A 15,339-nucleotide genomic window follows, 5' to 3' on the forward strand; every position below is an offset into this window, starting at 1 on the left:
TGCCGCTGCTCTGCTGGCGTTCTGCAACCGCTGTCCACCTTAAAAGTCATTCTCAAGGGATTTTTTCCCAGTGCACTGGCTGTGGAAGCAACTTACCTGACGTGCATATTTATAGACTAAGCAGGCATTCCAGCAGCATTTTCACTGGATTTTAAGCCGCACAAAAATAGCAGCCACTGGTTCTGTTTATAGATATGGATTATTTGCAGCAAAGCCAGTTGACGTAATTACACGCCCTCGGCGAAAATGATGACAGAAAAATCCCCCATTCAGATGCCATAAAGCAAAATCCCTCGCCCACACACAATAGGGCTCAAATGGCGAAAAAAAAAAATATAAACCCTCTTGGCGAATTAAATTAACACAAATTTGGTTGTTTTCTTTTTAAATAAAAATGCATACATTTTGTTTATTTTCATTCGTTTTGCGTTCAGCGGTTTGCTTTCCTTTTTCATAAAAAGTCAAATTTACACACTAGATATCATATAGGTATTACATAAAATTGCTTGTAAATATTTTTACATTTGTATAAAAGTGGAAACTGAAATCGCAATCGCCATAGGACATTTGTCATAGTTGTGCTTATGCCTTGTGTTACAAACTACGGATTACAACTGGACGCTCTTACACACTGCTAACTATTATTATTTATGATAATTTTAATTATTTTTTCTCATCGCTTTTTTCGCTCGTTTCGAATTTAGTTTATGGTTAGTTTTTGCTTAGGGCTAAAAACTAAGAAGAGTAGGCCCAAAAAACGCGGGCAGTCGGGAATGCTTAAAGTTTATAGATGGTTCGTAAAGGATCTCATCGTGAATACTTCCGCCGGCTGCGATGGCTCCTATTTTTTGTGCTAGAACATAAAACGTAAATTTAATTTGCGGAAAATAAGCAATGCCCATTGGAAATTATCAAAAAAAGAATGGAGGGAGAAAAACCAGATGCTGTGTATGCAAATGATAGTTAAATGCAAACAAAGTGAAATTATTTAATTCAATTAAATAAGATTTTTGTTATTTTTTTTCTCCCACTCTGGAGCTGCTTTCGTATTAATTCAATTCTGATGGGCGATTTGTGTGTTGTTGTCGTTTCTTTGTGGTTGCTGCACAACATTAAATTTACAATTTACCAATAAATTCTTGCAATCTCTCATTGCGCGATTCGATTCGATTTGTTTTTAATTTGCAATGAAAATATTTTGTTTTAATGCATGTACACTCTCATGATTAGTAACAAATGGGTTGCTGTAAATGCAGGGGACACGTTATTTGCACAATTAATTAAAATTATCAATACATATGCGAATATCGTAATATCGTACATACATAATATACATATGTATACAATTAGTGGTAGATTGTTATGTATAGAATATATATAAAATGATGACAGCGAGCCCTCTACACGCTGATATGTCTGAGTGGATGGTTTTGAGTCGGTGTTTTTGTGCGGGAGGTTGTGCGTGTAATCAGGATTCGCTTGGATCACATATACTCATAGTCAACCCATACCCACCACTCGGCGTATACGCAACTTCAACACTTTGGCCCATTTCCTTCCAGCTGCTAACCGGAAATCCCCTCTCCTCCATCATCTACTTCTTTTTGCCCTTCCGCTTGTTCTTGTTGCGGTTATTGTTGCTGCCGCTGCTGCTGCTGCTGCGGTTGTTCTGCTTGCTGGATTCCGGCCTGGGAATTCCGCTCGTCACAATGTTGGACACGGTCCGCGTGGTGGTCACCACACTGGTGCTCGGCTCGTTGTCCTCGGAGCTCACAGCCTCTGTGGTCGTGGTGGTGGTCGTTATGGTCTCGCCCTGCTGTCGGTCGAAGACCTGACGTTCCGATTCCCCGGCACTAAGCAGGCGATTGAACAGTTCCTCTCCAGATTCACCCACCTTCTTTTTCTTCTGCTTCTTGACCACCTCGGTGACGGTGACCACGGATGCACTGTCGCTGGGAGCGGGCAAAGTGTAGGTCCTTTGTGTCTCCACCACTGCATCGCCTTCGGCGCTGAGCAAATCCTCCACAGACTTGCGCAACTGCTTTGAGATCTCGGCCAGGGCGCGTTGCTCGGCCTGCAGCTGCGCCAAGGTATCAGAGCCACAGGCAGGTGCCTCCTCCAGCTTGGTGTCCTCCTTGGGCTGCTCCTCCTCCTCTTCCTCCTCCTCGTCAGTCGCCTCCTTGATGGTTGTATAGGTCTGCGACTTTTGTAGCTTGCTACCGGTGGCTAGGGTATTGAGATTCTCGATCACCTGGGCGCCCTGCACATAGGTGACATTCAGCTGCTCTTGGGCATTGTCCTCCTCGTCGGAGTCATCGCTATCCTCGTCGGAGGAGTCACTGCTCTCCTCCTCCTCCTCCTCGTCGTCGTCCTCCTCATCATCGTCCGACGATTGGCCCGCCAGTTTGGCAATGATTGTGTTGCGGTTGCTATCCTTAATCAGCTCCTCGAGCAGCTGCTGATTGTCGTTCTTGGCATCATCGTGGTCATTAGCAGCTGGTCGACCAAAGTCAACCACATCGTCGATGGCATCGCCGTAGGCGCTCTCCTCGTCGTCCCGCGCGTCGCCATAGGCACTGCCATCCTCCTCATCCTCATCCTCCTCGAGGCTCTTTTGCAAATTCAATTTGACGCGCTCGTTCTCCAGCAGCTCCTCGAGCACGGTTTTCATTTTAGCATTTAATGACAGCTCAGACCTGCCACCGCCGGCGGCTCCTGGCAGGACGAAAGTTTCGCTGCGAAGGACGGCCATGGCGCCCTGCTCGAAGTCCTCGTCCTCGTCGAAGGGCAGGCCACCGCTCACATGGATGGTGCGGGCACTGCCGTCGCCCCCAATCACGGGATTCAAGACCTCCACAATGGTGGTCTCCTTGGCCAGGGTCTGGTGCAGCGACAGGGGAGTGGGCTTGATGCGCACCTTGCCGGATGCCACGCTTTCAATGGACGAGGGGCCATAGGGATCGGAGTCGTGGCGCAGGAACAGCTTCTCATTGTTGGCCTGCACGGTGACTATAGAGGCTGTGTCCTCCTCCTCCTCGTCCTCATCCTCATAGTCGTCTTCATCGTCATCTTCCTCATCCTCGTCTTCATCCTCCTCGTCCTGGAAGTCATCTGCCTGCAGTTCCAGCGGCGGTTGCGTGTCATCTAGCCTGACCTCGTCATCGGCTTCGGGCACCTGCAGCTCCAAGGATATGATGCGCTCCTTGCAGGTCTCCACCTAAGTGTAGATGAGGCGGATACGTTGTGCATTCGGTTTGCCAGCACACTAACTACTAATGGAAGCAAGGCCAAGAAAGCAGAGCAGGCACAGCCACCGCAACCAGAGAGCCAGATGAGAGTCTCTAAAGCTAATTTATACAGCCAGGTGGAAAGGCAACAGCTTGACGAGTGAAATGGAGGTGTGATATACAGAAAGTAAAAGCTACAAACTATATACATACGGTTAGCATAGTTAACATTAGTAATTATGGGTGGTGGTTAGTGGGTGGGCGGTTTAAAGGACGTGCAAAACTCTGAAAGTTCCAGTTGATCTGATCACGAGCTGGGCGAATTTTGAGAAGCTAGCACGCACAGGGGCAGCCTAGGCGTATACGTGATATGAGGCAAATTGACAAACGGCTGAAAAGGAAAATTGCCTGCATTTTCATCTAGTCCTGAAGGGCAGGGGGGTTTTTTTGGGATGGGGCTTATACAGGACCACGATAAGCCGAAACTAAACTGCAGCTGACAGGCAATCCGAGAACAGAGCCTGCTCCTGCGACATCCTGCGGCGAATTCAATGCAACGGGGTCAAAGTTGCCTTCTCTCTTGTGGCGCTGCCCCAGAGCCAAGTTTTTTGTGCACTCGAATTACCAGAACGAAACCACAGATTCGGCTTCAGAATCAGATACGGCTAAAGCATCGCTTGCAGTCCCCAGAGATGAGATGCAGTTCGCAGTTGCAGCTGCATCTGCAGTTTTCCCCAGCCAGAAGGTCTTCTATCTTGCTGTTTCTGATAGCACTCTTCCTTCCTTCCGTTTGGCAAATTGAAAAAACAAAAAAACAAAATAGCAAATACCCAAAAACCGGGCCAAAACACGTGCCCGCAGAATAACAATAGAGCATAAAATGCTTTGCGTGTTTGCCTGCCTTGTTTGTTTGTTTTTATTTGCATTCTTTTTATAAGTATATATTTTCAAACTCATTAAATACCCCTGCCCATACCAAACAAACAAAAAACTTTTGCTTTAATTTTAATGGACTGGGCCATAAAAAAGCGGAGCGTCAGTATAATGCGTTTGCATACTAAAAATTGTATCCAGAATCAAGCCCCAAATGACGGTCGACTGAGTCGTTATAGCTTTATAGACACGTGACAACAACAAACCCTAAAAAGACAGACAATGAAACTCTTTGAGGGTTCGACCTTTAATAAAAAACCGCGACACTCAAATGGCAAACAGTAACTGGAAATCATTTTTCGCTGCGAAAACGGAAACCTTTTCGCGTAGGTGGCTGGCAAAAGTGGCTTATTGTCCTTTTTATGCGCTGCACTTCATCCTGTGAGCCTGCCATCCTGCCAGCCTGCCATTTCGAGAGTCCGCGTGGGCGTGAAGCACCTGGTCGCCTGGTAAGCTCGGCAAATGTCAACAAAATCCCCTTGGCCACTCTGAGTGCTTCGAGGATATTAAAATTTGTTTTACTCAACTTTCCGGAACCCAAGAAGAAACCCAAGTAGCAGACAGACAGCCCTATCAGACCATAAAAATTATGAGCTCTATAAAATAATTAAGACGGAAGATGCTTTTGTACAATGAGTGTGCTTTTTGTGGGGTGTAGTGCATTAAATGTACTTAATGTGCAACCGGAAATGCGGACTACAAGGGGACACAACGACGAACAGAAACCGATAGTTAGGTGGGTGGTATACGCTATATAGGCCAAAAGTAATGCTCAAAACGGAACTCAAAACGGTGCCAATTGATATGTACAATACGGTAATTGCTGGTTGGAATTTGATTTTCTGGCTCTAACCTCCGTCTCGATGATTTTCTCAATGTACTCGACGGTGCGCAGTTGAGGTCGCCCCGTAATGGGGCATGCCACCTCCTCAGTGCGGCGCACAATCTTCTCATCGAGTATTTTCTCGCGTTCGCGCACAATGACTGGACCATCGCTCGATTTTATGGCAATTTTTGGAAAGACTATTTTCGGCCGGGCCTGATTAGTTGGGGGATAGACAATAAATAAGATAGATAGAGTGGGTGAGAGATGCAGGTATGGGGAATAGATATTATATTCAGCGGGGGGGTTTCCAATTTGCATTCATGGTACACACTTCCTCCAAACTCGATTTCGTTTGCCATTCTGATCCTTCATTAGTTACAATCGAGTATTAGTATATCTTGCGGTTAGTTAGTAAAGCAAACCATGTAGCTATGTGGGTTCTTTTGCTCTTTTTTTGGTTTTATTATGTTTGCAGGCAAGTTTCGGGCCATTCCTCCAGCTCATCCGGCACATATGTTAAATGGATATGGTTTTTTGGGTTTGGCTATGGGTTCGCTGGTTAGTTTTGGGGATACCACCCCGTCTGGGAACTTACCTCGCTGGCCTTGGATTCGTGGGTGATAAGATCGTCGGTCATCTTGCGCATGTTCTTGATCACATCCTGGGCCTCCACGGCCCCCTGTTCCAGTGATCGAAGACGAGCTGCCCGCCAAGAGGCGCGCTTCTCAGCACTAAATGGATGAGAATCAATGGATTAGCATATGTCCTTAGATCTTATCATCTATGGGCAACTCTACACTCAATCTGAAGTCCAGCTTAAGCAAAACTAAATACAAGATATGATACTGTTGTATATTTACAGAGGGATAGATAGAAAGAAAGTGGGTGTGACTAGGACAGACACCGGCTAACTAAAAACAAAGATGTGGAGATATACATAGATATATACATTTACGGAAAACATAGAGATTGGTTCGTATTGCCTCGCGTGAGTGGGTGCACTTTTGGTGTGGGTGTACTATATAGTTCATGGGGCTAGTCTGTGGCATTTGGCGCGCCCACAAGGGGGCGCCACTTGACCTGTAACCTTCACGGGGGGTTTTCTGGGACCCTGGATCTGGACCTGCACGCATGTCAACTCATTGACCGTCACGCTTTTAACTTACTTAATCATGGAACGGCTCTTGCCAGTGGGCGTAGTTGGAGTAGTTGGTGTGGTGGGCGGAGTGGGGGACCCTTTGTCATCCTGCGCCTCCAGTTGCCGCAGATACTCCTCCACCCTGAGTCCGGATTGGCGGGCAGCCGAGGCCAGGGCGCGGCGTTCGGCCTTCAGGGTTCTTATGGGTATCCTGCTGCCTCCTGCGGGCGGGGAGGAGGATGGCAGGTCCGGCTGCTGATGAGGTTCCTCCTCCGGAATCGAGGGCTCTTCGGGCTGGGATGGCTGTTCCTGCTGCTGCTCCTGCTGCTTCTTAAGCCGCTGCTGCAGTCCCGGTGGAATGACCACCTTGACCTTTGGCTTGGGCAGCAGGGAGGGCTTGGGTGGATCAACAGGATTCGCCGCCTCAATGGGTCTCTTCTTCTGCTTGGGTATTTTGCTGGGGGCATGTGGCAATGTCTGCGCCAGACTTTCTTGTGCGGTTCTGTCATAATTTTTGAGAGTTGGTTTTCGTGTTCGAATGGTGCAAAGTAAAACAACAACACACACATTGAATACACATATATATAAATTTAATCAAATAATTTGCTTGTCAAAACCAAAGGGGAGTTTCGGTGAGATGCGGTTAGCACGTGATATGAGCAGTTACAAAACATAATGACGTTAATTTCTTTTAGTCACACTTGTGTGTACGTGCCCCCTGGAATCTGGAATCTGTGCGAGGGTCTGAAAACTTTGCGGCATAACAAGTCGAATTTGTTGTAATTAAAAACCAAGAAACATACTGCAAAGTTGGCAGCCAGAAAGGAGCAGCTCAGTGCCCCAGTAGCCGGCGAAACCCTGACAAAATCACTTTTTGAAAAACTTTGCCAACAAGTGCAATAACATGGCAGCAGGAGATTAGCGTGCCGAGGAGCAGAGGATCCTGTCTGTGGAGTCGTAAAACTTGGCAAGCGCTGTCTGCCACTATATAACTATGTGCAGGGCAGGAGCATGGTGGTATGCAAAATTAATTTTAAAATAAAGCGCCTTAGAACTATTTGCAATGGGATTTTGGCTGGAATCCCTTCTCCTGTCTGAACTTTGTGGCCTATCCTATCGGGTTTTTTATATGCCATCCTCCTTGCCCGCCTGCCCGCCTGCCAAACTGACTTTTGTCTTTAACAAATTGCTACACACTTTCAATTTAACTTTAATACGAAATTATTCACACAAAGCCGGGGCTACTACCACTAGTGCTACTACTACTACAACTTCTGCTTGAGTGATTTATGTTTTTCAATTTGAACGCCGCCGGGCTCCTTGGTCCTTGGGTCCTTGGAAAAGGAGAGAGCGAGAAACTTTTCGTTGAAACACTCTCGCTACCTACGCAAATGTCATGCCTCACGAATCCGACGAGCAGTTGCCGGTATAAGGGGGCCAACTAAGGTGGAGTAGCTCCATCTCCTGACCCCGGGAATTGCACTTATAATATTCCACGGCGGAATTCTTTTCTTGCTCATTTCTTTGGCTCCTTTTGTGCATTCATTTGTCCTCTCGACTTTTAAATGAACTTTGCCCCGGCACTCGACCGCGCCGCCGCCTCTGCAATAATAATCCTAGCCGGTCCCTGGGTATTTTAGCCAACTTTTGCAATTGACAGATTTATGCAATGCCCAATGAAACTTTCCTTTTTCATTCCCACCAATCCCAACCATTCATGGCTCTAAATGATTGTTTTTCATCTCTCAATTGCTAATTGCTCGACTCGGCCGCTCATAATGATGAAAGCCAGCATAGTAATCAAAAACACCCCCAATAAAGTCAAGTGGCACTGGGAAAAGAGGTAGTTGTTCTACATAAATGATGCAAAAACCACAACCGAAGAGTGCTCGAATGTTGGTTAAAGTTAACGAATTAACAATTATGCAAACGTGGATGTTCAATAAATTGATTGCCATAAAGCTAGTTTGACTCAATCGCCTTTATTTCTAGTTCAATAAATTGTACTTCTTTTGTGTATGCAAAATAACAGAGTTACATAAATATGTATGGCACAAATCGATGACAAATACGTACATATGTGGATGATTAATAGTTATAATAATAATGATGGTAATGATATAATGCTTGTGATTCCATAACCGTAGTCAGTAGTAATATTAATACATTGTTAAGCAGTTCTTATTTATGTGGTTCCTTTGTTCACAGTTCTTTTAACATATAAATATTTATAAAATATATCGAAAATTTTAACACCGTTGCTTGACTATCGTTAAACTTAACTAGCTGGAGACTTTAGGAATACATTTGCCTTGCTGAAAGCTGGTTTTCGGAATACGGCTAACTTAAAGTCAGGAACTTTAAAGGCTAGACTTTTTCAATGTTTAAAAATAAAAAACCTGGAATCCCTGTAAATTAGTTCAGTTTTTTAATTGCGTTATTAACGAATAACAATCACGGTAAATGCAGCGTAATCCAAGGATTTACTATCGCCTAGGCGATAAGTCGACATTAAACCGGCAATACCTGCGTGTCTGACTGCGAAATCGTGACTTTATCTACTCACATTAATCTATGGCAATTAAAAGGGTGAAAGTGCCAAGGGGCCAAAGGTGACAGTACGCAAAAGAACATGGCAAACTAATGAGACTTCTTGTCCTGCTCTAAAAATCATTATTTTTAATAACAAACATTTTCAAAAATGCAAAATGCATATAAATTATGCAAGCAACACACAAGGCACTGGAGTTCATCTGTGTGAAGGGGTGTTTAGTACACATATATTATATATGTATATGTGGGGGTGTGTATCTGTGTGAAGGTCCTAGAAGTGCTGCAGGTGTGTGAGTGTGCAGGAGGTGTACTGAAAAATTTCAAGTGTAGCCAACTCAGACAGACTAGTGTAGTTGTTGTTCGGAAAGTTGGGCAATTTGAAAAGAGAGAAATAATTAGGCTAATAAAATGCAAAAGGGAGTGGCGGGGCAGCATTAACACCTGCCTCTTATCCCATATCAGGTGTGAGGGGCGTGGCTGTGCGGGGGCGTAGTTGTCACTCTATAAAGTTCACATTTCAGCGTTACGGGTTAACATGTTGCGGGGTTTCAGTATACGGGTATAAAAAGTTTTCGTGTCGTAGTATAAAAATGACTTTATATTGCAGATTAGTTGGTTTACTGCTTTCGCTTCAGTAGTTGTAACTTATGCTCGGAATAAAAGTCTCGTTCGAAATACACACTTTACATACATAGTACTATATATGGTATAGGTTACACTTAAAGCTATGGTTAATAAACGTGTCACATTCGCACAAGTCGTGGTGAGGGTGTCAGAGCTTAGTTTAGTTTAACTTCTAAATACTGCTTCGATTTCTTCGAGTGGATTCCTGCAAAAGTGGTTGGGAGAAGCAGAAACAGAGAGTTTTTGTGGTGTAGAATTAAAAGGTGCAGAGAGTCGAGCTAATTGTAAAATAATAAACACACAATGCTTTCTTTTGGGTCCGAGGATTTCCACCGCTTTATCTTTTGGTTTGGTTCTCTTCTATTTCCTTTTTTCCAGGGGGATTTTCTTCTGTCTTTGGTTTTTCCACGACTTGTAATTAATATTTATGTGACCAAAAAAGCAACAATCTAAACAAAACAATCAACCGAAACGCATACTACTGACGGAAAAAATTAATAAAATAGACTGAGAAAAGGAAAACAAAAAACATCATTAACGCCCTCATTTTTAGCTTAAGGTCAAATTATGCTTTTATATCGGAGACACAGACAACGGCACCCCGAATTTGCATACGCCGCGGAGCGATCCATTTGAGGAACGAACGAAGCGCCAACGCCATAAAATATAAATTAATTTATGCGCAATCAACAAAACATAAATATTTTCATCTGCATAAAATCACAAAAACGTCCAAGAAGCAAACGGCCGCAAACATACACATTTAAATGTAAAAAATTTAATATAAAATACCGAAAGAAGAGACAAAAACCGCGCCGCCATCTCCAGTTGACCACCAAAAGTTCAGAAATCGAAAGATATAAAATCCACCAATTGTCTTGTCGCTGCCAATATTTCAGGGTCAACAGCAACCGCAAACCAATTGAAAGCGAGAGCGAGGGAGTATATATTCAGATATATTTATAGATATGTATTCCAGCCATATCCGGCGATCAGCCATCAGCGGAGTGGAGCAGAAGATAGTGGCTTTTGGAATAGCCGGCCAGACCGACTAATAATAGTTCATAAATTATCAAACAATAAATTAGACGATTAATGCACGACTAAGAATTCGATTGCGTTTTGCCGACAATCTTTGAGACAGACAACGTTTTTGTCGTCACGGAAGCCAATTTGATCTTTTTTTGTGTCGCCAAAAAAATTCATAAACACGGATCTGGCGAGCCTTTTGTGTTCCACAACTTTTATAGATTTAGACGAGTTTAATTTGAATATAAATACAAATAGTTTGCCGGCTAATTTGATATGGGGTTTTTCAGCATATATTCTACTTCTCCATTTTTTTTACACAATTTATGCATGGAAAAGATATAAACAAGAACAGGAAAGAAGAACGAAACTAGTAGAAATTCTTGCTAGAAATTTATTACAAGGTTATTAACATGTTTATCTTCTTTTCCTCGTTATGAATTCCAAGGCCGCCGAGCCCAGGCAACATAATAACACACATTTCAATTTATTATATTATGCATGTAAAGTTGTAAAGCCAGCTGGCAGGCGGGTTTTTTCTATGGGCTAGACGTGGAAAGGGTGGAGGTGGAGAGGTCGCTCCCGAAGTTTTTGGCAGCTGGGCCCAAGCCAATTCCAAGCCAAGGTCTTCTTGGCCAAGTTGACAACCAGTCTGCTGGAAGGGGAAATTGCGCCGAATTCTCCGCTTTGGGGGAACTATGAAATCATGGGTTATTTATTTCGAAAATTTCTAACAAATTAATGATTAGTTCTTGTGGTTCCTTGATTTATGCCAAAGGTTAGCAAAACAAATGCCGTGGGAGATATAGGTTTCTATGGTAAAATACCTAAAGTGTTGACGCCTCCTTTGAAATTCCATCAAAACACGCTTTTGTAATGCAATATAAACGCTTGAGTGAAATTAGCCATCGCTTTTGTGTACATTCGCGTTTATTTTCATGGCTCTATTCTTAGAGTAAATTTTATTCGCAAGCACAAAGGACCGCGGAGTCCTTAAATGTCGGGAACTTGTTGTCAGGCTATATGATATCTGCTGTTGTCATACGTGGCTGCTTGTTTTTCCTTCTAAACAGGAATATTCAACTATTTGGAACCAGTGAATACCCTTTTGACCAATTATGGTTATATTTTGTTCTCTAACTTTTGGAACCAAAGTTATTACCTTTTAAGCGTCAATAGGTAGTAGTTTTATAACTAGTTTTAAATAAAAACTGATATAAAGTGTTAATTTCAGGTTATTTGTTTATGACGATAGGTCAAGCAACTGGTCATCTGATCTTTTGGTTTACTGACCCCCGGGAAGGGTATTTGAGAGGCGACCTTTGACTCAAGCTTGATAACTGTGTGCTCTTTTTAATGTTTTCCTGCAACAGCTTTGGGGCGAAATTGTATTAAATTACTTTGTTGTTGCTCATTATATAATGTTGTTAGAGTCAGCCACTGGAACATCGCGTGGGGACGACGAGTCGAGTCGAGTCCTTCAACCAGGCGAAGCACATATGTGTGAAAGTTGGCTGATAAGCGCCAGTGTTCCGCGTACAAAATGGCTGCTATGTGGGTGGATTTGGGGGGTTTTTAGGGAGGGTTCACTGCAATGGTTGTATAAAGACCACCTGGCATAAGCTTTTAGTTTCTTCCATTGTTCAGTTTTTGTTTGTTCGCCGGTGGTTGGCACCAGTAGTTGCCTTTTGACACAATAGCCTGCTGTGGTTGCTACGTGTTGCATGCCACCGACAGTCGTCAAGTGGGCGCCACCACTCCCACACCACCCACTCCCAATGGCGCTAATTATAATTGCCTGTTTCAGCAGCAGGACATTAAAATATCATTATTATACGAGTGTCTTTTTTGTGTTTTTGAGTTCCTCGCCGAGATTCATTTGCGGCGCTTAATTCACTGCAACATGCTTAGCATAAAATCATCGATTCCCAGCGGATACTGAATTATGCGTACGTGTTGCGTGGCGCTCTCTTGACGGCTCGTTTGCCGATCCATTGCGAATGCGAATCCGTATCCAAATCAGAATCTGAAACCGTAAAGCTGGCCCCGCCCAGTTGAGTGAGCAAACGCACAAAACGCAATTTGCGGAATGCCCAAATGAAGTTATTCAATTGTAAAAACAGCTGGCATTGTGCCGCAGGGAATTTCAGTGGATTGGAGTGAAGTGAACACCCACACGGAAGGAACCAGAGTACCAGGAACAAATTTAAAGGGCAAGGGTGAAGGGTGCCTGGCCTGAGGGGCACACATTGCGTATACGCAATGGGCGAAAAAAATTAAGCAAAGCAGCGGAAATACTTACACTTTTCAGTTCAGCCACTCCGACTAGATTATCATACACACGAGATGAAGATGAGATTTGAAGCCCACCGGGCGTGGTCTATGTACTAAAAAGATTTCCACGCCAGAACCATAACATGTTTTGCCGTCATTTTTCTCCAGAACTCCTCCCTTACTCATCCTCATTTTTTCCTTATTTTTCACTTTTTTAAGTAGCCTAACGGCTGAGAGTCTGGCTGCGATTTACGAGTCCATAGAACGCTTAAGTGCTACATAAAACTTAAACTGCTTAGGGCTTACTCGCTTATAATCGTATGCATGTGTGTGTTTTGGGGGTGTGTACTTACTATTAAAGACCTCTCAGCCATAGATCGCTATCCCTATTTAATAACACACTAAGTCTCAATGATGATTAGCAGCTCCGTCAGTTGACTGCATGGGTATAGTAAACAGAATGATGGTGTTTTGTGGGGTGTTTTGTAGTGAAGTGTAGAGTGTGTATGCAAGGCATCTAAACTTAAGAGCAACCCATATATTTGAAAGCGTTTTGAGGTTGAAAGAGAACCGGCACCAGAACCAAACCAAAAGCCAGCGGAAAAACTTGACCAATAAAACTAAAAATTGAAATTCGAGTAAGAGATTAAAGTAAGCAAATGCACAAACACCGTGAAAGTGTGGGTTTTGTGTGTATGATGGTGTGGGGTTATCATAATCGCATGGGGTGAAGGGTGATTGATTGATAGATAGATTGATTGATTGGGTGGGTGGGTGTGTGTTTGGTTTGCGTTGTGTGGGGCGTGTCTGTGCATTCAGATGTAACATAAAAAGCGCATAATGCAAGCACCAATAATCCAAAATGAGGGCTCTGCACATCCGCCACTCACCTCATGTCCTCCGCATCAGTTAAGTGCCCCAGAGCGGCGTTGTCAACAGAATCCTCCGCCTCCTCCTCCTGGTCGCTGTCATCATTATCCTCGCCGCTGCTGTTGCCATGGCTCCTCTTCTCCGCGGCATCCTTCTTGTCAATGTTGTCGTTGGCGGCATCCAGTAATCTGGAATTCTTATCACGGCGCAATGTTGCAATTTTCCTCTCCTCCTCCTGTCGCAGCTTTTCCACTTCATCCTTTGACAGGAATGAGAAAACTTTTTCTGTCGAGGGGAAAAATGGGAAAAACACAGAGTATATAAAATCAGTGTGAGCTAGGGACATCGCCCCGCTATTAAGTTGGGAAATTAAATAAATAGCGATCCGATGCAGCTTAGCCAGTTAGCTGCCTAAGTGGATTCCATCCCATCCACCTTTGCCATGCAAATGGCGTTGGGTTAAACTCCTTTCTAATTAGGACCCCTCATCCACCCACAAGGCTAAAGGTGACGACCACCGCTGAGGTGGCTTGGCAACCGCAGATAAGTGGTTTGATTGACAAGTTGGGCCAAGAAGTGAGATTTAAGTGGCCAGACCACTAGGTTTTACCAGGGCCAAAGTCCACAGAGAGACATTCTCAATCCACCCAACCCCGCCCCCTTTGGCACTCATTCAATCATGGAACTTTTCCCGCCAACCACTGGGAAACTCACCTGTCTTTTGTGTGGGCCTGTGTTGATCCTCCATGGCTGACTCAAAGAAGCGTTTTTTATCGGAAACCGATTTAGGCACTTTACTCGGTGTTGATGTGGGCTCTGCAGCAGCAGCTCCAGGTGTTGACTGCAAAATGGCAAAATGTTTTTCGTTAGCAACTCAACGCACAAGGATTTGTTAAAACGCCAGAAAAACTAAGGAAAAAAATCAATAAAGAGATGTAGCAGGCAGCCCGCTGCCATATTTTCAATTAAATGACTGGGAAAAACTGCAATTTTCAAAGCCAGCGCTGAAAAATCCGAAATGGCCATAAAGAAAATTGATGGCACTACACAAGTTTATTAAAAAGCAGACGCCAGAAAGGGGCGTTTTGGTTTGGGTCGGGATTTTAGCAGGATCAGCCATAGGCTGGCTCAATCATAAAGTGACCAAGCCGACATTTTGGGGATGTCCTGCACTCGGGGCATATAATTTACAGAGGGGTCTGGGTTTGGTTCGGTGGCTCCCCTGGTTCTGGGATTGAATTGGAGAGGGCGCAAATTACAGCTGCGTGGGCTGGGCTAGAAGGGAGCGAAACGAACCGAACCGAACCAAACCGGAGCAGACCATTTATCACCCAAAGTCGTGTGTACTGTCGGTTTTATGCTTTCATGCAATTCCTCGTGTTGGGCAACATGAGACACACAGTAGCCAGATAAAGGCAAGTTGGGTGGATAGTTAGTGCCTGCAGACTACGACGACAAAGTCATTAAATGGTGGAGGTTGGGGCAAAGGGAGGTTCAGAGGACCGAGGGCCGAGATCCCAGAACCCAGAACCCAGACGAAACAAAGGCAAACAGGGCAAAGGCCAGCGTTAAACTGCACAAATTGCAACCTTATACCAAAGTAGTACACAGAAAAAAATCTAAAAATCGACTTGATATTACCACTGAAATATGTTAACTTGATATTGAGAATGTAATTTCTTAGATTTCCTCTCTTCGAAACTTGAGTAATGTTAGATTGATATTGAGAAATGGTATGGTCTTGAATTTCCTCTTTTTGAAACTCTCCGAAATTGATACTAAGTTTCCTTATAATAATCATAATATCTTATCAATTTTTTCTCCGTGTAGGGTTCGAACCTCTAGCTAGGACCACTAGACCACAC

At 44.0% G+C, this 15,339-nt stretch overlaps 1 protein-coding gene across 28 annotated transcripts in view; it reads right to left on the bottom strand.

The window, feature by feature from the left end:
• Positions 1-368: 368 nt before the first annotated feature.
• The window catches only part of scrib (scribble planar cell polarity protein), a 67,550-nt gene continuing 52,579 nt past the window's right edge, over positions 369-15,339 (bottom strand). For 11 of the 28 annotated variants that reach the window (XM_070995988.1, XM_065865679.2, XM_065865673.2 and 8 more), the window contains 6 exons: positions 14,189-14,315; positions 13,495-13,759; positions 6,153-6,626; positions 5,582-5,717; positions 5,014-5,199; positions 369-3,217 (listed from right to left, as the gene is read on the bottom strand). In XM_070995988.1, coding sequence (XP_070852089.1) covers positions 1,595-3,217; positions 5,014-5,199; positions 5,582-5,717; positions 6,153-6,626; positions 13,495-13,759; positions 14,189-14,315 — 2,811 coding nt within the window. In that variant the 3' untranslated portion in view covers positions 369-1,594. Of the gene's footprint in view, positions 3,218-5,013; positions 5,200-5,265; positions 5,531-5,581; positions 5,718-6,152; positions 6,627-9,246; positions 9,507-13,494; positions 13,760-14,188; positions 14,316-15,339 lie in introns of those variants that run through there. The other 17 variants (XM_065865698.2, XM_065865696.2, XM_065865697.2 and 14 more) reach the window with 9 other exon arrangements.

Source organism: Drosophila suzukii, chromosome 3, assembly GCF_043229965.1.
Source record: "Drosophila suzukii chromosome 3, CBGP_Dsuzu_IsoJpt1.0, whole genome shotgun sequence".
In the NCBI taxonomy this organism is placed as follows: Eukaryota; Metazoa; Arthropoda; class Insecta; order Diptera; family Drosophilidae; genus Drosophila; species Drosophila suzukii.